We start from the raw sequence: 23357 nt of genomic DNA, 5'->3' as shown, positions 1-23357 counted from the left end.
AGTACATTGCTGGACACACTTTTCTTAGACAGTTGTTGCAGATTTGGTTGCAAAATTTGTGACATTATGTACATTTTTCGAGCAGCTGATATCACTGAGCTTTCACCTCGTGCTCTCGCAACAGCAACATCAGAGCAAGACTTTCCGAAGCCGTCCACTGGTTTTTTCTCCTATGGAGCTGGCGGAGCTGGTCCCGGCGAACAGCTTGCGGCAGGACGCACAGGGCAGAACTTCGTTGCAAAGAATTTGCTCCGTGGAGGTTGGCGTTAAAAGTGGACGGTAGCAGTTGCTACAGCGGCACAGTGTGGGCTGCATTGCCCTGATACAACGGGATCTCCCTCTGAAGCATGCCATGTCAGTTGGCCTTGAGGCTGCCGTGTGAGCAATGTACCAGGGCTGCATAGCGGTCCCAGGTGATGGTCTGCTCTTTACGGTAATCAATGTTCAGCACACGGCACACCCTTCAGATCCCAGCAATCATGGCCACCAGTCTGTCGGTTGACAGAACGAACCGAGTCGTCTTTTGCAGTGAGGGCTGTGTCCACTGTTTGGACTCGGCCTTGCCGTTGTATTGGAAGTGGTGAACACTAACACTGCCTTACATGCCCATAACATCCCACCCTCAATCCTAGTCGGTTAGTAATAATGGAGCCGCTTCCACACCATGTTGGTACTGTTGGACCTTTGTGCCCATATCACCAGATCCCGTGTGCCCAGTGTCCAGAGCCCCTGCTGTATGATCCTCGCATCCGTCCGCAGTTTTGGCATCTTTGTGTAGTGCTGCGGACCTGACGTTGCAGGATATCAGGTGTCATGGATTGCTGGCATTTTATTATCGTACCTCCTATATTATTGTACCCTTACTACACGCAAAATATATCTCGATACAGATGGGTAGAAATCCAGCGAACCGGTAGAGATGTAGGAAGGGAGTTGCCTCAGGACAGAAGCCGCCGATATTTCGAACAGAGACTGTTCTTCTTCTGGGCACCGTCCTCATCATTGGCATGGTATTTAAAGGGTTAGGTGTGACGTGTTTAAAGGTTCATGCGAATTGTGGGTCAACAGCCCGGAGGGAAGAAAGGTCCGTACGGGTTTTTACGGCGGGAGTGAATGGCTGCTTTGTTAGAGTGTGGAGGGGATTATGTGAACGTAGTGATCTAGGCTACAGGCCGGTTGCAAAAAAATGGTAATTGGTAAAAATGGTAAAATGGTAATGGTTCGTGAACCTTCCATTTTTTTGCAACCGGCCTGTAGCCTAGATCACTACGTTCACATAATCCCCTCCACACTCTAACAAAGCAGCCATTCACTCCCGCCGTAAAAACCCGTACGGACCTTTCTTCCCTCCGGGCTGTTGACCCACAATTCGCATGAACCTTTAAACACGTCACACCTAACCCTTTAAAGGAGTACAAAGGGCCATCCAAAAAAAATTCAGATTAAGACGTCGGATGAAAGTGTGTGTGTCATTTTACCGAACAGCGCGAAAAGTTTTGATGTGTGCAATTTGTTTCCCAGAAAAAAACTCACATAAACATAGCTGCGCGCGTTCACCCTTAACTCGCTACTCCGGGTGAAACGAGGATGAGGAGGTGATCATGACGCGAAAGGGGGGGCTCGTTCTGATTCGCTGGTCAATGGGGGTCAGCGCCCTGTCCCTTTGCCGGCGTAAACCAGTTTTGACAGTCCCTTTGGAGAATCGGGGATGGAAGGAGCGGCCGCAGCAATGGACGACTTCGAGGTCCCGCCAGAGTACCGGCATCTAATGCCTCTTTCCCTTTGGGAAATTCGCACACTGCGGCGGTGTGCGGCACAAAAAACACGGCCGTACGGCGATACCCCTGTGATGCCGGCACAGGTTCAGTTTGCCGGCGTCCGCGACAGCGACCGCGCGGCCGCCGCTACGAAGCGAAAACGCCGAGACAGCGCGGCCGAGTGGTAAGTCGACGTGACATACGTGCATTTTATACTGGCTTATATGTAATTTCTCATCTCCGTCACAGGTGCACATGCGGTTCGTGCCGCTCAATGGACACGGGACGCGAAGACGTCTGCTGTCGGGACGTGCCGGCAGCAATGCAAAAAATGCCCGTGGGGTGCGTCGCAACAGCCGCAGAATTTCAGGCGTCGTGCCTCACAGAAATTGTGGTGCAATTAGCACTGCAGATGCTTGAAAACCAGGGAGTTTTCAGGAACACCCCACTGCATGAGTAAGTTCTCAATGTAAAGTAGGTTGCTCATCTTGTCATTATGGTACGATACTTATGTTGTGCTGCTGTCAGCATCGCTTTCGCTTGTTTGGATGCATAAAGTCAGATCAAATTTCCCTCAAAACATAACGCCACGAATTATATGAAGGTTCATAGATATTTCGCTGGTAGTTTGAGTGCAAGAGACTATTGACTTTTATTTTTTATTGTTGCTCCTAAAGCCTACTTTGGCTTTGTTACACTATCAACAAACAAAATGTACCGTCATAAGGTATGTTTAACATCAAGCACATTAGAATAAATTCAACTCCAGGTGATAGTGCAGGTGATGCCTTGCTGGAAGACTGCAATGTCAGGGATGTTATGCTAGAGAAAAGTGGAAAACAAAATTAGCAGTTTCCAATATTTGCCTGAGGGAAGAAATGCCATTGAGTTACCTTTGAGCAAAGTTTGCTCTTTGGTCCTCATCGGTGGCTGTATGCCTTTCTCCAGGCAATGAAATGCTGTTCCTTAGTTGCAGTGACACCTGATGAAATCTGGTATTGATAATCATAAGTCTAGGGACATACAGTTGCACTGCGAAGGGGAAGCGTAACAAGCAACGTGGTTGAAAAGTGCCTACCCCAAAATAATTTGGCACAAATTTGGTACTGATGCCTTGCTGGAATTCTGGGGCTCTTACGCTCGAGGAAAGTGGAAAACAAAATTAGCAGTTTCCAATATTTGCCTGAGAGAAGAAATGCCATTGAGTTACCTTTGAGTAAAGTTTGCTTTTTGCTCCTCATCGGTGGCCGTATGCCTTTCTCCAGGCAATGAAATGCTGTTCCTTAGTTGCAGTGACACCTGATGAAATCTGGTATTGATAATCATAAGTCTAGGGACATACAGTTGCACTGCGAAGGGGAAGCGTAACAAGCAACGTGGTTGAAAAGTGCCTACCCCAAAATAATTTGGCACAAATTTGGTACTGATGCCTTGCTGGAATTCTGGGGCTCTTACGCTCGAGGAAAGTGGAAAACAAAATTAGCAGTTACCAATATTTGCCTGAGAGAAGAAATGCCATTGAGTTACCTTTGAGTAAAGTTTGCTTTTTGCTCCTCATCGGTGGCTGTATTTATTCTTTGAGTTGTCACTATGCAGTCTTTTTCTTGAGTTTGTTCTTGAAGAGTGAGTGTGTCAGCATGAAGTACAATTTCCCTCTTCACTGAGTATCCGACTACCGAAGCAATCACTCACCTTACATGTCTTATCTCAAATTGTGCTGCTTCTTGTGTGATCGTCAAACACTTTCCTTGCTATAAAGGAAACAAATTTGTTGTTCACCTAATGATATGGCCTTTCCTCCATTACAGGAGATACCGCCATGTTGCCTACAAACAATGTGCATCGTGGCTTTGGGGGCGCCTCGAAGAGGGAGATAGGCGTGTGCTGCCATCCTGCGTAGTGTGGGCCATCCGGGACAAGTTTCCGTCTACGTTTTATACAGGGTTCAAACCTGCACAATAGTAGTAGGATGTATATATAAATACGATACTCTAACCTATTCAGTACAATGTTGCTTGTTTTTGTCTCATACCTGGAGTTTTGCAGCACAGGCAGCATGCACAAGGCCGTAAGCGGTGTTGCCTGGCCTCTATCAGTGCCTGCTTATCCATGGGGGGCTGGCTGCTTGTCAGGCTGGGGAGCTCCTCAGGAGGGTTTGCAGCCCATGCTGCATCAAACGTAGGCCACCTATCGCACAGCTCTACCACTTTCTTGAGAAGCTTGTGCACATAGTCTGAAAGCAACAAGAATGCAAGAGTTAAGCTGGATATCATGCCACTGACTTAACTAATAGTGATGTCTGACTTATGTATGGTTTACATACTGAAGGTAGGCTCCTCCTTGATGGGCAGTGCAACATACTCTCCAGAGTACACCTTGGACCGTTTCAGGAGATAGCGTAGTTCCCCGTCCTCCGTGAAAGCATGCGCCCTGGCAGAGTTCTCATTGAAATGCAGGATTGCGAGATATGTCCTACACATTAACAACCAATTAACAACCAATAAACATTCTCTGATGATGCCTACATACCTGCACTTCATGGTTTTGGGGCCATACCCAACAGACTTTGGAGCAAACCTGATGAGGAGGCTGTGGAATGCCTCCAAGCTTGAAGTCTGCACATCAGGAGAAAGGCTCGGGATGTCCTTGAGGAGGTACTTTGACAATGTTATACTGGCTAGCTTTTTCTGCGGCTGTGATCCTTCAAAAGAGCATACACTATATTATGGCTACTGCAGAAAGGAATAAATAGTGCCAATGCGCAGTAATTTGATAGCAAAATACTCACCAGGAATGAGCCATGGTCGCTTCGTGTCGTCGAGGAGAGGGTGCAAACAGCGCGTATAAGAACCCTCGTGACCCTCATGGACATTGCAAGCATGGTTGTTGAGGCTCTTCCACATTGAGAGAGCTTGCTCTGTGTCCCCTTCACAGTGAGTGACACAGAAGTAAAGGTGGTTGACAACAGGCTTTGTCCACAGCTCAAGTGCTTCACACCCCTTTGTCTTGCTCGCACTCATGAGCTTCTTGCGGATGCCTATATTTCAAAATTAACAGAAAATAAACTGATCTCTCAGCACCATTTCAGTACACCAGTACCCTAAGCACCTACCTTTGGAGACATGCCAAACATCAAACTGATGCTTCACAGTTGGATATGATGTGCGCATGTATTTTCTGACACTGGCATGCCTATCTGTTGTTAGGGTGTCTACCGCAACATTGAAGTCTTTCAGCTCTTCCAGCCCACGTTTCAATGCTTCCAGCTCCATGTGGTAGCTTGACGCCACTTCATTGGACTGTTGATTTTTTTGTCATTAGCTACTGGTCACACCAAATACTCCAGACAGATATTTACAAAGCAGCCACACACCTGGACCTGGACAGTGTGGATGACTTTGTTCAACTCCCAGTTGTAGAAGTTGTAGGAAAGGTATTTTGCATTATGTCCAGGTGAATCACACCGTCCGTCAGCAGCTAAGTTGATTCTCCTGCCCTGCATCTCAACCAGGAGTGTGGCTTGGTGTTGTATCCATACCTGCAGCAGGTAGAAAGCACATTAGTAATGGGGCTACTTTTCATGATCTACTAAATCCGTGAAAGAACAAATATTAACAGCGCATACCTCTGTTATTGCGGGAAGAAGGTAGCCTCGCTGGTAGCAGAAAAATGTGTTGTCACAGATGGCCTAAAGGGTAAAAATAACCGCTAAACTTTGTCTAGATACATCTAGTTCCTAGGGGCAGAGTATGGACATACCTTGACATTTATCAGTTGAAGCATACGCAGTGTTGGTATTGGGCTGGCTCCGCTGAATAGAATGGCAGCTGACAAAAGCACATTCCCAGCAGGCTTATTGGCTATGTACGGCTGGCTTTCCCAACAGAAAATGTGGCCATCTGGACAGTAGCACTTCACACGAAGCAGGGATCCGACACAGCTGAATGACGAAGTGCATGGACTCAAACATGTGGTACATACACGAAAGAGTTCCTTCAGTTTGCTTTCAAACACTATGTATTTTGGCTCCTCCTGTGGATCCACAGACCGGTATTGATGGCGGTCACTGCAACGAGTTTGCATGTAACATATATAAATATACCCAGAGAAAAACCCAAGATCTTGAAGTACAACTGTAATTACCTGAGAACACTGTCGTTACTCGGTACATATGTAGTGTCTGCTGGGTTTTCGGTGTCACCGATACTGCTCTCTGTCACGTCCATAACTGGTGTGGAACAACGCTTTGGTTCCCATTGCACTGCGGTGTCTTGTTGGTTAGCTTGATGGGGCTCCTCACTTGTCCGGTTGCAGGATGTTTGCATTGACTGCCAAGGAAGCCCACTGTCCTGTAGCTGAGTTTGACAAAGCTCTTCACTTGTCTGAGTACATGATGTCTGCAGCGCCGCAACATTACGATTTGCTTGTGTGCCTAGAGGTACAAAATCCTATGAGCCACATGTTACACTTATGTCGTTATGTTGCTCATACCAGTTGTTCTAGTCTTCGTAAGTACTGTTTGAGTCCATCTTGACTCCTTCGGTGGAGAATACTGTGTGCCTTTCTCTTCGGTTGAACATGTGCTTTTGAGCTGCTTGCATCCACAGTTCATGCACTCCAGGATGTTTGGAGGGGTCGTGTCGAGCTGCATTGAAGAAACAAAATGCCAGAGACTGTGCTAATGTACATTGCTCGGAACTTCCAATCAATCTTCCATTACCATGATCTCACTCCGATAAGGCCCGACTGGCGGTGAACATCACAGACTGTACCGGGTCTGACACCGTTCTTTCGAGGGCTGGGTGTTGACATGGTGTTGCTTGTTGTCAAGACATGTGGAGGCAGACTCAACAGACAGATTCAGCACAGGCGTCCCGAAGATTGCCCCAGATTTTATTTTCTGCTCAGGTCATTTCCACCCACAATGACAACAAGCTACAGCATGTCAACATCCTGCCACTCCTCGAAAGAACATGGGTCAGATTCGGTACTGAATGCAGTGTTCTCCGCCAGATTTGTGCTGGTGCTAGTATTGGAGCTAGGTCATGGTAATAGGAGATTGGTTGGAAGGTTTGAGCCCTGTACATTATGGTATGACATGTAAGGTGCCAACGAGGAGGACGAGAGGGTGGGGTCACGAGGAAGAAAGAAGAGGACACAGTTTTGGACTATTGGGTTCCTTCGAGAAGGAACGTTACATGACATCTCCATGGTAAACCAGATTATTCCTTCCCGGATCAGGATAGGAGTAATTGCAGTTGAACCCGATTTCTCTTTGGAAACCATGTATCACGTAGAGTCACATGTTATTTGCAGTACTTTGTGACAATTTGTATGCATGTCATATCTAAGTAATATTACAATGTAAGAGTCGACACTCACATTGGGAGACAGAAATCCAGGGGAAGCACGCACTGTTTCAGATGCGTGGCTGCTTTCTTCGTTACCATGTTGGGAAGCCTGTAAATAATATTGCGAGGCGCAGTGCAGCATCAATAAATGTTACTGTAAAAGGCATGTGTACCTGCACATACACACGACATGCACTCTTAGATATCAGATAACGTCTTGCAGAATACCGTTCAGTTACCGAACAGTGTATATGTTATAACTGAGCACGCTGGAGCACCGTAAACTTGATAAGTTGCTTACATTGGGAGACAGAAGTGCAGGGGAAGCACACACTGTTTCAGATGCGTGGCTGCTTTCTTCGTTACCAGGTTGGGAAGCCTGTAAACAACATTGTGAGGCAGTGCAACATCAATAAATGTTACCGTAAAATCATGTCTCCTACAAAACCCAATGCCACCATATACTCACAAGAACCATGGAGCCAGTCCATGCAGTGTTACCATCACTAGCTTGGCTGTCACATCCTTCTGGGATACACAGGCTGGCCTGAATTGGAGAAAGTGCATGAGTGACACAAAGAAGGCTCAAACCCGCAAGACAGAAAACATACGTATGTGCATATACGTACATATACGTATGTGGTATGGGTGTCTATATTACACGACGCGTTGTAATACGTACCTTGTTTTTCTGTTGCACTGCATGCTGATCGCCCGTCGGCAGGTTCAACGACGGCGTCGCGCCAGGCGTCAGTCTACCTCGGAATCTCCCAACTCCGGACGCGTCCGCGAGTGCCATGTTCAATACGTAATCGTCCGATCGGAAGTGCAAATAACAGACGGAGATTTCGAAGTCCTGTGGGACGGCATCACGTCCTATCAACCTCAGCCATGTGGTCCGTGCGGGCTCGTTCTTTGGAACCTTGTGATAGCGAATACCCGGTCCCTTTCGTCCACCAGAGCGGGATTCTTTGGTGTTTACACAGCCACGAACGCCGCACACACGCATTACGCAGGATTGCAGCGGATTGCGTCAGGCAAGGCACCGATTACCACACACAGTTTCAGCCGCGTTGCGCTTACGTAAAACTAGCTGAAATGAGAGGACCAGTGACGGTTGTGTTAGGGTTTATATAGCAGTGTGCGCGGTGATCCGTCTACTGTAAGATCTCTTTTGAAGGACGTTTCTTTGAGGCGATAGAAGCAATAAATTCGCGTTAAAAATATACGGAAACAAAATACAGTCATCTCTTCTAAATACCTTCGACGATAAAGAAACAGCTGTTTGCTGCGGCCGGTATTACAGCAACTGTTGCACTGTTCTGCAGTCTTGTGATTCCGTAGCGTTAGTGATAGCGATAAATGAATCATGTGTTTCGTAGAACAAGGCACCGTGAATTTTAGGAAATCATGACCGAGCCAGAGTAATGCTTTTTCAGAGCCCCGAACAGCTGAGTAGCAGACGACAGCTGAGTAGCAGACAGCATTTCTCTGTACCAATCAGCGAGCGCCCCCCCTACAACGTCAGCGGGAGGTCCCCGGCAGATCATTTGCTGGTTCTGCTCCCCACCACCGTTGCGCACGGTCGCTTTTTGCGGCGTACTTTAAACTCAATTTCTGCGATAATTATGACTCTATGGTGTGAATTACTTCTCATGGTGCATCTTACTGGTCTACTTAACAGTTTTATAGGAAGAAAACCGGGTGTTAAAAATGACTTCTGTGCTACTTTAAATACCATGCCAATGATGAGGACGGTGCCCAGAAGAAGAACAGTCTCTGTTCGAAATATTGGCGGCTTCTGTCCTGAGGCAACTCCCTTCCTATATCTCGATACAGGTACTCAGATACTTTTACCGAGTTACTTAAAAACACTGACCCTACTGTACCACTCGGGCTCCTCTGTGCATGTCTTTGTTTATCCAAAAAATAGCTACTCTGCTTTTGACAAATACTGTTCGAAGGAAAAGGGCAATAAAGATCTGTTTAGCTGAACATGAAGAGCCTGCCTCGTGATTGGCCACTACAATGTAACGAGGCAGTGCCTGCTCAGTGTCCTCATTTGTTTCTGCAGTCAACTCACTCTTGTGAAGTACAGGGTTAGTCATGCAATCATTACACACTTTGATCGCATAATAAAAGTAGAAGTCTGTGCTTATCCCGCCCCAAACTTAGCAGCCCGATAGCCATTCCCCTAAAGTTTTATTTTACAGGATCGTAATGTTCGCAAGAAAATCCAGTAGAGTCAGACAAACGGGCAAGGTCTGGGACGGGATTAAACCGTTTTCTATTTTTGCGATGTGACCAGAATGTGTACCATTTTTGGGACTACACAACACCACCTTTCAGCAGAAGTGAACCTTACAGTAGCACATTTTCTCTCGCAGATCCGGACCGTATCGTGACTTACGGAGTGCTCTGGTCGCCGCAGCGTCTTGCCCACCTTTTTGGCTACCTTGTAGTGTTGACTATCAGCCTGCTGCTTGTGCTTGTGGCAGTCACTTCACCACAGAGTGTGCTCTACTTGAAGATCATGTTCTGCAGAAAACATACTTGAGTGCAAGCTTACCCCCTAGTCAGAGAGGTGATATTTTTATTATTTGCCGAGTCATCTTGCAGGGTGATTACGTGGCTCCCTTCCCTGCACAGCTCAATGGTGATCACATGTTCAGTCAAATGAGAAGTGCACAAATGACACAGTTTGATTAGACATCAGCATTTAGGGCCAGGATCTCTGTTTATTGTTCCGGTCACTGAGTAAGTCGTTATGCATTACAAGGGTCCAGCCAAGACGTTTTGTACACGCGTTACACGTTTGTCCATAATTAACTGTCGTACTCTTTTTAATGGCAGGATCAGAAAAGGTTTGGATAGCCAGATCACCGTAAGACATGCACGACTAGCATGGGAGCTGGGAGGCCGTATTTTGATTGAGAGGGATGAGGGTGATACCCGGCGACCCTTCAGAAACGCCTCTCCCCGCCTCCCACACCTCCGGGCTTTTTGCAGTGCCAGGAGCTTTTCGATTCCACTGCTTGTATTACACAAAACCGATACTGAAAGTTAATCTGAGTTAATATAGAGTGCATCTAGAATCACAAAAAGCAAAAAAAAAAACATCATCATCATCAAGCAGGAATTTCTTCTTTTATTCACTAAAGTGAACTTTTTTGTCAGCCATCGCAGCCCACTACCACAATCTACCTTTCTTTCTTTTTTTTACGCAGAATGGTGGGCAGAGTGTGACCTAATGACAGCATTCCCTTTTTTACTAACATGGAGGAAAACTGAGAGGCAAGGACGAAAATGATAAACACGCGCACAGATCCTGGATTCTTCATGTTCCTGATCTGTTTCACGATCGAGCGTCTAACATGTTGCCACCCACAGCTCGGAAAACAGTGGCTTAAAGGGGTTGAGGAACCAAACGCATCTCACGACTTTGAACGGCATCGTTTCATATGTCGTAGTTCGTGGAGCCGGCATGCAAAGTTCCACATTCCATACTCGAACCTCCGTTTTTTTTTTTATATGCTATTGGGATTTTAAAACAGCATTTTAAAAATTTTTTTTAAGCCGCTGTCGACGGTGGCGCTGATCAGAACCGAGAGACATTGACAAGCTAACAGGTAATGACATTTTAAATGTGCGTGCTTGCTTGAAGTTCCCAGACATCGCTGTACCAAAGCCGGCCCGGCGGCCGTCTCCCGCGTTACAACAGCTTACGTCGTCATGGAAACGGAAGAGAATGCGCTCCCTTTCTGTAACATGAAACGTTATTCCAAATACGGTAAGGAAGGTTAAGAGCTGAGAGCGATGGAAGAGCTTGCTCAACGCGCGACCTTCGCCACACGGGATCGCAGAGACACAGCGTTTTGATGTGCATGTTCAGTACACATAGATCAATATTTACGAGGTGATTTGTTCAAAAGTTTGGAAATGGTTTCGGAACCCCTTTAATCGATACGTGGGACCTCAAAAGAGAGTTTTCAATGCCAGGCAAAGCGAACAGCTTTTTTTATGCGACTCTTCGTTAGCAGACAGATACATCCAGAGGTGCATAGATTGAGAAGTTACTCGTCAAAAAGAACTCGTTACAAGTTAAGTTACCGCGTGCAAAATGTAACTAAGTTAATAACGAAGTTCTTCAGCCTGAAATGTAACTCGCGGTTACTGGGTTACTTTAAAAAAAAGAATGAGTTACTTCCAAGTTACTTCAGACACAAACCAACAACCAAGCATTACGCAGGTGCAGCGCGCGTGAGCAGTTGAGTTAGACATTGAGTTGCCTGCGGAGGAGTGCAACACGCTTAGATCGTTTTCGTTTATGCCCAACAATAGACCGCTCCCTGTTTGTAAACAAATGACGTCATAGTGTTCGACAGTGCCACAAATTTGGTAGAATTGAACTACGCTCGAAGCTAGAGGTGAACAAGGTCGAGCCCAAAAGCCACGGTCTTGAGGGGATTACGAATGCCCCTGAAAGGGACGCGACCCTCGGTCCTGCTTTTCTTTCAATAGGAGGCAGCGAACAAGTGCCCGTTCGTGGAACCCAGCCCTCTCCTTCCGATTTGTTTCGGTTTCAGTCTGTCTACCAACGTCATGATGACGATTCTCTGGTAGAGGTCTATTCGAACGCTTTGCATCTTACTCCCTGTGGGCACACAATGATTCAACTTAATTTCAATGGCGGCGGTTCTTACTTCCTGAATAAAATACTGTCATTGATTGAATATCACGTTTTATGGCAAAAAATGCCACGAAGGAACCGGAGAGAAAAAAATAAAACATGTGGACATGAGTGAAAGGCGTGTTAAAAGTAACTTGGCACTTAACTTCAATTACTTTGGCAAAGTTACTTGAAAAACTAACGAGTTCCTCTGAAAGTCACCACGACGCTAAAGTACCGAGTTAAGTTACAAGTTACCAAAAAAAGAAACTTAGTTACAGTAACGAGTTCCTTCGAACTCTGCAGAGGTGTGCAATGTGTTCAAGCGCTGGTGTCTTAGGGGAATGCCTCACCATCACGTGGAAGCCACTATCCACCGTAGGAACATTTTACGTACAAGCAAAAAGTATGAACTATACAAAACTGCCTCTTGAATTAAGCAACTTTTCCAAAGCATTGAAAAATGTAGTGGGCTAAACAAAAATTTGAAACCTGCTTCTGTCACCAAACGTATAGAATGTCCGAGGTTACATTAACGCGAGTCTACTTCGTGTATCTTCGGCGCAATACTTTAGACCACTTGTTGGTAACCTTTCTCAGTGTTTGAGATATGTTTGAGATATGCATGCTGACAGACACAAATGGATGAGACAATCTTATTACCTGTTCCCATTTTGCTCATCAGCAATTGGGATAGACATATTTACGCGACTTATTGCTTTTGTATTCTCGTTGCTCACAATTAGTCCGTTCTGACGTTCTTGTCATATTGCATTTCACAAAATTGCCTTCATGCACATTTGTAATACACTTACTACGACAAGACCATAAGTAGGGCCTGACTTTTTCGGGTTTTATTTTTGGCCAAATTCGGGGGGTAAATATCGGGTGATATTTTTCATTTGAAAATTCGGGTGTATTCGGGTTAAATCCCGTTACGGCATATTCTGTCGTCAGGAATTCGGGTGTATTCGGGTGATTTTTTTTTGTTTAATAAAAATTTGTCTTAACATGGAACTAATGTTTAGCAATGTTATCAAACTTTATTTTAATGCACGCTTATGAGTGTGCCACGCAACCCGGATGTTTTCGGGTAGATTCGGGTTAAACCCGAATTTTACAGATTTCGTTCGGGGGGTAAATATCGGGCGGATACGGGTTTAACCCTAAAAAGTCAGGCCCTAACCATAAGGTTAGTGACAGTTTTCTCAGTTTATGAACACATTTTCGAATTATACTTACGCTAACAATTTTTTACTTAGATAACATTGACTGTTAGCGAACTTTACACCAACAAAAAAAAAAAAGATGAATTTTGAGAATCTCATCTTACAGTGTTTCGCTGAATCTCGTCTTACGGTGTTTCGCTCTTAGATCGGAACTAGTCCTACTCGAGTGCTTTCATCACAAGTATTTCAGGCACGGTGTTCCACCACCATTTCCTGCTTGTTATTTGTGAGGAGAATCTCATATTCTTGCAGATAACCCTGCATTTTGGACGTACAGTGATGCAAGTAAACTGAATGTGGCCAAGTTGTTTGCTCGTAGGAGTGCCTAATATCAGATATGTAAGACAGAAGGACATGCACGCATCAAGTGCTTCATGTGTAATGTCCATGTTATGCCCTGCATTTACAACGGTTGTCATGTTACGGAAAAGGCGATTGTCGCTGGCCTCCTTGTACGATGTATGCGAGGCATTTATTGACAAACTGCAGAGTAGTTTTACAATCTCAACCGAGCACACAGGTCCACCACGAATATTTCGGTCTTTGCGTGCCACGGGAATAATAGTCTACTCTCGCATCTTACCTTTATACATGTTAACCTTTTGTACTGCATTTGGGAAAGGGGGTGAAATCCTCCCCCCCGTGAACCCATCCCCATAGAACCCAACACAAAATGTTTCTCTGGCTATGCTGCTGGGTTCTAAGATGTCAAGTCCCAGCGGCTTGAGTCTCTCTTCACTGTTTTGTTGCAAAGCCTTCTTTTGAAATAAATTAGCGTTGTATCTTGGAGACTGTGTATGTGTGTGCATTCTTCAAAATCTGTGACAATTCATGCACAACCTACACTGGTGTGGGTGGCACACGGGTGCTGAGATCAGGGTACAAGCTGCATCCAGAAAGCGAGTTCTGCCTTTAAGTATTGGCGTCGTTGGACTCCAGTCAGCACTGTAGGCCGCGTGCCAGTTCATTTGTACGCTGGCAGGTTGCAGGCATCGTTAGGAGACAATAAGATGATGTTGACTAGAGGTAGGAAATGTCTGTGATGCACTACCACTACAGCTTTGGAAGGCAATCACAATGCATTATATTACTTAGTAGTTTTTCATGCTTACTAATTCATGACTAGAGCACGGATTTTCGTGCAAGCACATACCTTTTTCTCTATATGGTTTTGTGTCTAAACGATGCAAAAAGACTTTTGACTTTGTTTGGGGCCGACTAGAAGGGTGCATATAAATCCGTGTTTGGCACATTATGGCATATTTCGAACTAAAATGTATGCATGGCACATATTTTCATATGCACAGGTGTTCTTTCTTTGCTGCTGCTTTTCCTTCATGGAAGGTTTTGGGCCCTTTTTCGCAAAAATTCTGGTCAGTATATAATATTTTGTTTCAGAGAGGCGTGCGTGATGCACTAAAATCCGGCATTAACAGCGTCCTGACTGTGTTGGCACATTATGACCATTGTTGTCGATGTGCCATTAAAACTCCAATCATAATCATCACAAGTTGGCGCTCAAGGCTCACGGCCACGCCGGGCATCGGAGTACCACATTGATCGCGTGTGCGTGGTCAGTAGGCTGTACTTCGCCTTCACAACTTCCTTCACTCTTACGATTGGCAGCATTTGCATGTTAACCTGTGGCACAGTGCTGAAAGCAAAGCCTTCAGTTGCTTGATTTACATCTGTTGTGCAGGTCGTCTTTCTTGTGTGCTCCTCATGAAGGCAGCTTTGTTTTACTGCATGATTCCTAACAGACGACATAAACCCCCTACGTCATCAATTATGTTTTGCCGCCGCGCAAGGCATGCTGGTGGGCGTTATCAGCTTTATCAGCCGACACATTTTCCCCTGTTCTTGCCCACCACAGCAAAATGTAATCTCGAACCAGTCTTCTCGTGACGTCATCTGTTTGTAAACGGAGGGTCGTCTATAAAATGCTCAAATTTTGTCAAATATGTACTCAGTGCCATGTTTCATACCAAGAACAAGGAAAAACATTGTTTTTCTTACTGCATATTCCAAGCATTTTAAATGCACAGCTGCATGCATATTTATCCATGCTCTGTTCATTATTAATGCCATTCGTTCATCAAGGTAGTCTTTTTCTCTTTTTTTTGCATTGCATTTCCTCGGACGATTCTGTCAGCCCTTCTTAGTGTTCCAAGCGCATGTTATAAAGACACTTGACTAGGATTTTACTTTGTTACACATTGCAGGTGATCGTGATCAGAGTTTATGGGAAGTCAATTAGTGTAAATGAGTTCATTGAGAGGTGAAAGCAGTGTGCATAATCTAAACGGGCAATCATAGATAAGATTATTTGCAACGCAAGAGGACTTGGGTGTTGATAGACTCCACTCTGACTTTATCCTTCCCGTTGGTGAGCAGGCCAAAGATGTCAGGGGAAAACAGACTTGCAGATTCTCCTTGCCTGTACTACAGAAGCACAATGCATTACTGGCACAATGCATGAGGTTTCACCTTCAACCCAAGTAATGGGTAATGTCATTACCCATTACACAGCCAAAATGCAATGGCATTTGCATTACCCATTACAGGGATAGTAACACATTTGTGTACTGCTTGTTTGTCCATTAGTGGCGTCACTAGGAGGGTACGGTCCACACTGGGCGACACGACAGGAGAGGGTGACGCACCAATACCCATCTCTCTCTGTGGCAACATGAGGAGTCCTTTGCGAGCAAGTGATTTTTTTTTTGCCAGTAGTATGACATTGTTACTCATTGAGAAAGGGTTGCATTACAACCGGCAGGGTTACACACACCTTAGTGACGCCACTGTTATCGATTGTGTTACGTATTAGTTTTATTACACACTACCTCTAATATTTGCTGCGTGCAGTCGAAGGGACAGTTTGTGAGAAAAGATGACAAACAGTTTTGTTGTGGCAGCATTCAGCAGGCAGTTTGTTGCAAAATCTGGGCTTGCTGTCGTGTGTCCTTTGGTGGCGCCATGGACGCTCAGGACCTGTCCTCTCTACAAGAGCTTCGCCACTCCGGTGTTTTCACTGTCAGAACAAGAGGGACAGGAAGTCGCCCGTGCGGACAAAGTTTGGAGACAGCAGTTTTTTTTCTGTGCCAGGGTCCGGAATGGCATTCAAGTTAACTGTGATGCTAGCTGTACATCGCAGGCTCCACACATTTTGCTACATTGATTGGAAGATGTGGGTGGAACAAACTGCACTCGTGACCTGTGAACTTGAAGGTGTAATTTGCTTATCAAGCACTTTCCTGCAAGGAAGTCAACACAGATCCAGTTCTTTTATTATTGCAACACTGAAGCAAGCCACACACAAAGTGCAGCACCCTTCTACAATCTCGCTGAGCAACAAACTGTTTCTCGGCCCTCGATTCAATTCAATTCAATCGCGAAAGACTTAAAAAAACGTATAAAAATCTCTGCCACAGTACCCCAAATTCTAGCACCTTACTGAGCAACAAATAAAAACTGGACAGCTTCCCGTTCTCAACCAATTCGAGCATGACGATAACGGATGTCACCAGGTAAAAAAAGACTCTCAAACAACTGCTGCTCCCTCTTGAAGGATAAAAATACTGCTTCAACTGTGTCTGCCAGTGCTGCTGACATAACATAAACAAAGAGATAAATGCGGAAGAAAGATAAGACTATCTGCCAGTCCCATTTGCACTTGCTGGCAGCGACTTCTGACTGTGCATCCCGCTGCTGGTGGTGGTGGTGAAGATTGACTGCTTTTGGCAAAATGTGCCAGCTCGCATGGGGTTGTGGCAAAACCTTTGCAGGAGGGGCAAGCAATATGGTGGATCCTTGGCACTTGCTTCACTAGATGTCCATGGCAAACATGGGCTCGTCACTGGAACCATCTAGAAAGAGGCAGTCAAACGCACACCTAAATTGACTGCGCTTCGGGAGGAGTCAACCTCTACAGGACAGCTAATCTCTAGATCTGTGACTGGCTTGAGACAGGTGCATGACATCTTGGACTCACAAAGTACAGGGTTAGCCAAGATAAAGTTCTGTATTTCGTCTGCTTGGTATAGCATAGAATAGGTATCGTATACTGGTATAGTATATGGTATACTTGGTATAGAATAGGTGCTGAAAAATAGTGCCAAAGAGTGCCAGCCTCCAGATTTGTGGTCGGGTACAAGTTGCTTAGGCACGCGGCCTCCCACCAGGTACGTTAAATACGGTGCGCCTCCTTAATACAACGCTTAACTGTGCAAGCCAGCATGCAGAACCCTTTCCCAATCTTAGCTCATCAGAGACCTGCTCCCGGAGAGCCGACCCACGTGCGTGCTACTCAATGTGTGCGAAAGTAGAGTAGGGTCGTTTTTTTTTCCCCCCTGAGATGTCAATCCGTGCTGCAAAGTTGGACAGTTACCTGGCTTTGGTGTAGGCTTGGCATCCGTCTGCACGACACCATTCTCGACGACTTGCTTGACGGGTGATGTGGTGTGCTTTGCGTTGGGACTGCTACCGGGTACAGTCACCCCCGGGATGACTGGCAGGTTCTTCGGGGGAGTGCGCGCCACTGGGGAGTTGCGCATTTGCATCAGGAAGCCTCTGTCGTAAATAATTCTGGAACCTGCAAATAGAGTTCGGATGCCCGGGGGCGGTTCACATGACCCCAACCTGGTTCTTCGAAGGTGGGGGATGCACCTCGATTCTTGTTCCTCCAATCACGCACGACTGGAGGATTCTATTACGCCACCCCATTTTTAGCGACAAGGATAAGGACAGACGGTTAGACACTGAATAGGAAAGCACAGGTCGCAACTTTCAGCCACTTTTACTGGAATGAGCCGAACGTGAAACCAAATACAAGCCTCTCATCCGTACCCTCCCCCTCTTCTTCCACACCTGAGCGCCACACACTGCATCAACAGCCAATCATCGACGATGCCGCCCTTCAGAACACCCGTTCGGAGTTGATAAGATGGCGTTGTTTCTCTGTCACGGTCGCCGTCGCTGCACTGACGCACTTATCTTTAAGTTGCATTATCGTTTTTGTCTCTAACACATGCCGCACATGAACGTCTTTAGATCTGTATAAGACTTTTGTCTGGTTGTACTGGGGTGGACACCGACAATAAATGACGTGTCCTGCGAGCCGAGATCCCTCTTCATCTTTTTTGTCCACCTTGTTTCGATGCTCTCTTGTCGCTAAAAATGGAGTTGTACCAACCGGCCCTACTCTTTCTATTGATTCTATTACAACCTGGATATGCGTAGGGTTCCCGGTTTTCGGGTTTTGCAATTTTCGTAATTGGGGGGGGATTTTCACACAAAAATTCTCTGTATTTTTGTTGTTGTTACCCATTTCATAGTTCATCGGGGGCTTTTGGGTGAAATCCAATGAGTCTGATTCAAGACACCATTGTGATGAGTGCAGAAGGCAGAATCTTTATTGTTCTGTAACTAGAACACACACTTTGCCCCAAATGTACGAAAACTCAGATGCTACATATCTATACGTCCTTACTGTGTCCTGTGACATTGTGTGGCAGACACACTTATAAAAGCAGTTCATCAGACAGGAAGCACTTTGAACTGGCACACTGAACGAACATGGGAATCTGAATGTGTCCCAGCTCCATGAAAGCCCTTCTTTAGAGTTGACAGACCGTGATCACGAAAGGATACGCAGGTCTCCTGCGATCCTTGCTAATACCATAATTCACACCTTTGGGCACTTACTGCGGCATCCCAAGTTTCAGAACCTCGGGAATTCCTCGTAGAAATCAGGTTCTCCCCAAATTTGAGAGTATATGCACAGGGTTGAAAGCATTGCGGTTTCGACTCGAAAAAGAACCCTAGCTACCTGTTATGTCATCACGTAACACCTTGCACCTAGCTTGCATATTAGCTACTCTTCTTAGCTAATCATAGCTGCCAAAAGATTGAGCAGGAGGTACATGATTCAAAGTAGACTAAACATTATTGGACGTATCAATTTTAGATATATTTTTTCTAGCGCTTTCATGGGATTAGAAAGGAAATGTTTTTTTTTTTTTTCAAGTTTTCAATTTTATAAAATCTATGGGAAATCCCATAGAAGCTGAAGGGTGTGTGTCAACCACAATCTACGAGGATGTGGTTGACAGTCATATTGTGCAAGTCTTTGTTGTGCAAGTCTCAATCTTTGTTTTACCCATACTTGACAGAGATCAACTGACACAGGCAAGCCACGGAGCAGCACAGAAACCCAGGCTCTGTTCCTTATAATCCAGTGGTTACTATGTGGTTCTTTCTTGCGGGCTCCAAAAAAAAAATTTCGTACAAAGCTTTTTAAACACCACGTAACAATGTGGTACCAGGACTTTTAGTGCACCGCGGTACTAACACCCTCAAATGTAGTATGAACGGGTACATTTTTCTTGCTGCATAATCATATGGTCACATAATAGAGCAACCCGGGTGTTGTGCATGCATACCCGTGTACAGTAATGGCACGGTCTTGGTACAGCACATCGCAAGGCAGTGCAAGCACAGTGGGGGCTGAATTTGCCTTTTTCATTAGGTGTTAAAGCCTACAGAGGGTTTCATTCCCCATATTATTGCAGAATATTATGCAAAACTAAAAAAGGAGCAACTTTTGGGCCATTGGGAAATTTCAGTGATAGGTGCAAACACCATCTGTCATGACACTGTTCAATCTCTGTTCCAATTTAAAGTAACAACGTTGCGCAATGGACAGGTTCGCTTATTTCTTTTCAATACCCTACATATTGTTTGCTGTATCACGTGATATATGAAACGGAACGAGCCAAAAAAAACGAAGAGGGGGAAAAGAAAAAAACAAAACCGTCTATCCTGCTTTGCTCCGACTTCGCTGAAGTTCCTGGAGCACGCTAGTAAGCGCACGTAGTACAGTGACGTAATCATCAACACACAAGCGGAAAACTCCCTGGGAACACCGACCACATGATGCGGTTACGAAATGAGTTGCACAGAAAAAAAAAAAAAAGGAAAGCAATCGCAGGTGATCGTGACTCACACTACAGGGCTCAAGCCACGCGTCGGATTTTTATTAGCAGAAATGCTCAGCAACTAGAACAACAACGCAGACGACAGCAAACCTTCACTAAACCTCAATGCGGTTCCTCGTGGAACCCCCTTTATAGGTTGACCTTCAACGTTTGGGGATTGCACGAGCAACCACGTGGTCGTCGTGCTACAAAATAACATGACAACGCCGCCCTTGTGAACGTCACCCCTTACTTTCATATTCAGAGATATGTGTAAACGTTCCTTAAGCATTTTCGTAATTGTTGTTCCCAGGAGAATGTGTTGAATGGATTCTGAGAAAAACACAAACATGGGTGAGCTATATTTGGCGAAGTGGTCACAACAGCTGAGCACTACGGATGCGATGAGACGAAATGGTACCGCTGATACAGCCCAAAGTACTCTTTATCGTGCAGTATTACAGTACCTCCAGGAGTTGTGGAGAAAATGGTACCCCCGGGCGTTGAGCTGTAGTCGATGGGCAGCTGACTTGCATCATTTACTAGTACGCGCCTCGTTGGGATGGCACAGCTGTCACTCATTTTGCGCTCTGGAGAATGTGCGGACATGCTGTCTTCTGTCTTACTGTTGCAAAATAATAGATGACAATTGTAAATAGTACCCTTCAGCGGGGAAAGTAATGCGCCACACGCTACCTTTGTGCTTGCAAACTCTCAAAGCAATTGCTTCGTTGCGCTGACCCCAGATGGCGAAAAGATCGGTGACGCCTCTGACCACGTGCCGCTCCCGCATGGTTTTCGCTCTCGCCAACCAGACAGCGCGGCTCTCCCCCGTTGTGCCTTCCCTTTACCTATCTTCTTCTGTGTTGTGTATGTGTCCGTGATATGTGATATGTCTACACACCTTCACGTCACTAAACTACCCCCCCCCCCCATATATCTGCATTGCTTTTTGGCAAAAGTTCAATGCCACGGATGGGTCAAATTTTATTATGAGATATAGAACATCATCTTCAGACTGCAGAGCTCTCAAGTGCACGACAACACCGTTGCAACATGCTACCTGTGTAGACTGTATGTTCTCTTTATGTGCAATAAAGTTTGTTCGAAGTTCCGATTTGTGCAAGGTGTTCAAGGATGTATGGTTGTCGTCTTGAAGGCTGCAGGGTTCGCCAAGCCAAGATCAAGGTTTGTAATGAAGATAAAGCTTCGCGTAATTCATCCTGGATAAATCGTGAAAATTAAAAACCTGCCCTCTTTTTTCAATGGGCTAGACCTGGGCTTTCTATAGAGTAGAGTTCTGTGCACCACATCTTTTTCGATGCAGGGCAGATCCCAAATAGGGTGACAAAAGCCATCATAGACATCTTCAGTTCTTTGTTGGTCCAGCTTCGCCTTATCTCTTTTGAAACAGGACTGGTACCAAAGGTCCCACAAGCAAAATCCAGACGTGTTCAGATTTCAAAAAAATGATGATAATAACAACAACACAAGGTAAGGTTATCCGGGTTATTGAGCTGAGGCAGGGGGCAGGATCAAGAAAGGCTAGTGGGGCGCTGCCAGCCTGGCCAGCCTGGGCCAGAGCCTGGGCCAGCCTTGCTGTAAGGCTTGGTTTGGCTTGCTTGGCTTGCTTCACGTTATTGTTCCGGTTTCGGTTTCAGTGCCTGGGCAAGGAATTGTTGCGACGTTGACCCGCTTCCTATCTGCAACTTCTGATGTTCTTTTGGGTGGCTGCTTCCCGGGTCAATAGAAGCATTTTCATTGCGAGGATGTCTTCTGTACTTGACGGTCCGAATCTGAGGCACAATTCAAGTGATTTGGATGATGGAGTTTCGTGTAGTGCTGGGCAAGAGAGTAATACATGGCCGATGTATTCGACCTCATCCAGATTCGCATAGGATGCAGGTATAACCGTGCCTTGCTCATATAGCTCAGAGGGATCGTTTTCTTGGGATCAGAGGGATCGTTTCGTATAAGAGCGATGTGCTGTACGTTTTCATAGTTGAGGTATACTATAGCTGTCCTCTTCAGAGCCGTAGCGACGGGGGGCGAGAGGGGTAGCCGCCCGGGGCGTCCTCGCCAGAAAGGGCGCCGAACGGCTGTCTCTGGCAGGTTGGTTGGACAGGATAAAGCGGGAACGAAGAAAAGTTGAATTTACGATATCGGCAGAGCAAATAAGCGTTTTCATTTCTTTGTTTACATGGCTTCTGTACGGCAGTGGGGGAGAGGGGGGAGGCGCTTCAGATTCACCCTGCCCTGGGCGCAAACTTGCCTCACTACACCATATAGCTTATTATTGCCGTGGAATTCCTATGAAATTAGTTTTTTGGCTTTGTGTCGTTTGGTCATGTTGTTGACTCGCGATCTAATAGACCTCTCCCTGTTTGTAAACAAATGACGCCATATAGTGTTGGACAGCGCCATCAATTTGGTAGAGTTGAACTACGATCGAAGCCAGGGGCGAACAAGGTCGCGCCCGAAAGCCATGGTCTTGAGGGGATTACCATGCATGGTCCCTGAAAGGTGACGCGACCTTCGCTCCTATTTTTCTTTCAATAAACCTCTACCCGAGAAACGTCATCATGACGTTGGTAGACAGACCGAAACCAAAACAGATCGGAAGGGGATCGAGAGCTGGGTTCCACGAATGGGCACTTGTTCCCTGCCTCCTATTGAAAGAAAAGTAGGACCGAAGGTCGTGTCCTTCCTTCCTTATTATGGGTTTAGAGTGGTCAGCCAGACGGTATGGCTTGCTACTCTTTGTGTCCTTTTCAGAGACCATCGTAATCCCCTCAAGACCGTGGCTTTGGGGCGCGACCTTGTTCGTCACTAGCTTTGAACGTAGTTCAACTCTACCAAACTCGTGGCGCTGTCGGACATTATGACGTCATTTGTTTTAGAAACAGGTAGAGGTCTATAGGAGGCAGCGAACAAGTGCCCATTCGTGGAACCCAGCCCTCCCCTTCCGATTTGTTTCGGTTTCAGTCTGTCTACCATCGTCATGGTGACGTTTCTCGGGTAGAGGACCTGTGCGTAGGCCTCACTAACGGATGGATCGGAAGATAGGAGTGATCAGTGTGTCACTTGATGTATGGATCAATCTCCGTAAGAAATTTGTTTTCGACCGGGCTTCCCGAAAGGAATAGGTGGACCCAGGGGCGGATGGAGGATTTTTCTGAGAGGGGGCTCTGGCCTTGGTCAGCATGGTAGATACGCAATCTAGGACATCCTGACCCCCCTCCAGATCCGCCCCTGGGTGGACCAGACCATCTCGATCCTTGAATGACTGGGCTCCCGGGTTCAGGTTCAGAATCAGGTTCGCCTCGTCCCTTTTGAATCAGGGCACATACCTTGGGAATACCACTTCCCACTTC

General features: G+C 46.0%; 4 protein-coding genes across 13 annotated transcripts in view; 2 read left to right on the top strand and 2 right to left on the bottom strand.

The window, feature by feature from the left end:
* LOC135368131 (uncharacterized) overlaps positions 1–13795 on the top strand; it is a 29972-nt gene extending 16177 nt beyond the window's left edge. For all 3 annotated transcript variants that reach the window (XM_064601236.1, XM_064601235.1, XM_064601234.1), the window contains exon 9: positions 9496–13795. In XM_064601236.1, coding sequence (XP_064457306.1) covers positions 9496–9665 — 170 coding nt within the window. In that variant the 3' untranslated portion in view covers positions 9666–13795. The remainder of the gene's footprint in view (positions 1–9495) is intronic.
* LOC135368132 (P2X purinoceptor 7-like) lies at positions 1359–3756 on the top strand. The gene is made up of 3 exons (XM_064601237.1): positions 1359–1941; positions 2007–2213; positions 3566–3756. The coding sequence occupies exons 1-3, from the start codon at positions 1709–1711 to the stop codon at positions 3717–3719; spliced, it is 594 nt and encodes a 197-aa protein (XP_064457307.1). The 5' UTR covers positions 1359–1708; the 3' UTR covers positions 3720–3756.
* Positions 2401–8361, bottom strand: LOC135368129 (uncharacterized). 8 transcript variants are annotated; one of them, XM_064601228.1, is made up of 19 exons: positions 7791–8361; positions 7578–7655; positions 7410–7487; positions 7140–7217; positions 6249–6402; positions 5901–6189; positions 5517–5823; positions 5383–5445; positions 5131–5295; positions 4870–5056; positions 4546–4794; positions 4287–4458; positions 4081–4229; positions 3790–3990; positions 3588–3708; positions 3450–3508; positions 2836–3372; positions 2651–2749; positions 2401–2579 (listed from the first exon to the last, which is right to left on the bottom strand). In XM_064601228.1, exons 1-15 carry the CDS (start codon positions 8115–8117, stop codon positions 3692–3694), a joined length of 2514 nt encoding a protein of 837 aa, XP_064457298.1. In that variant the 5' UTR covers positions 8118–8361; the 3' UTR covers positions 2401–2579; positions 2651–2749; positions 2836–3372; positions 3450–3508; positions 3588–3691. The 8 variants fall into 8 exon arrangements, with proteins under 8 accessions (XP_064457298.1, XP_064457300.1, XP_064457301.1 ...); XM_064601230.1 differs by having other exon boundaries at positions 2651–2739; XM_064601231.1 differs by having other exon boundaries at positions 2651–2739; positions 2968–3372.
* Positions 13796–16274: 2479 nt separating the features above from the next.
* On the bottom strand, positions 16275–20786 carry LOC135368128 (eukaryotic translation initiation factor 4E-binding protein 1-like). The gene is made up of 4 exons (XM_064601225.1): positions 20680–20786; positions 20451–20608; positions 17397–17600; positions 16275–16875 (listed from the first exon to the last, which is right to left on the bottom strand). Exons 2-4 carry the CDS (start codon positions 20590–20592, stop codon positions 16835–16837), a joined length of 387 nt encoding a protein of 128 aa, XP_064457295.1. The 5' UTR covers positions 20593–20608; positions 20680–20786; the 3' UTR covers positions 16275–16834.
* Between the last annotated feature and the right edge of the window lie 2571 nt (positions 20787–23357).

This window comes from Ornithodoros turicata, chromosome 9, assembly GCF_037126465.1.
Source record: "Ornithodoros turicata isolate Travis chromosome 9, ASM3712646v1, whole genome shotgun sequence".
NCBI classification, from domain to species: Eukaryota; Metazoa; Arthropoda; class Arachnida; order Ixodida; family Argasidae; genus Ornithodoros; species Ornithodoros turicata.
The sequence above is the reverse complement of the archived record's forward strand: the minus strand, read 5'-3'. Positions and strand labels throughout refer to the sequence as shown.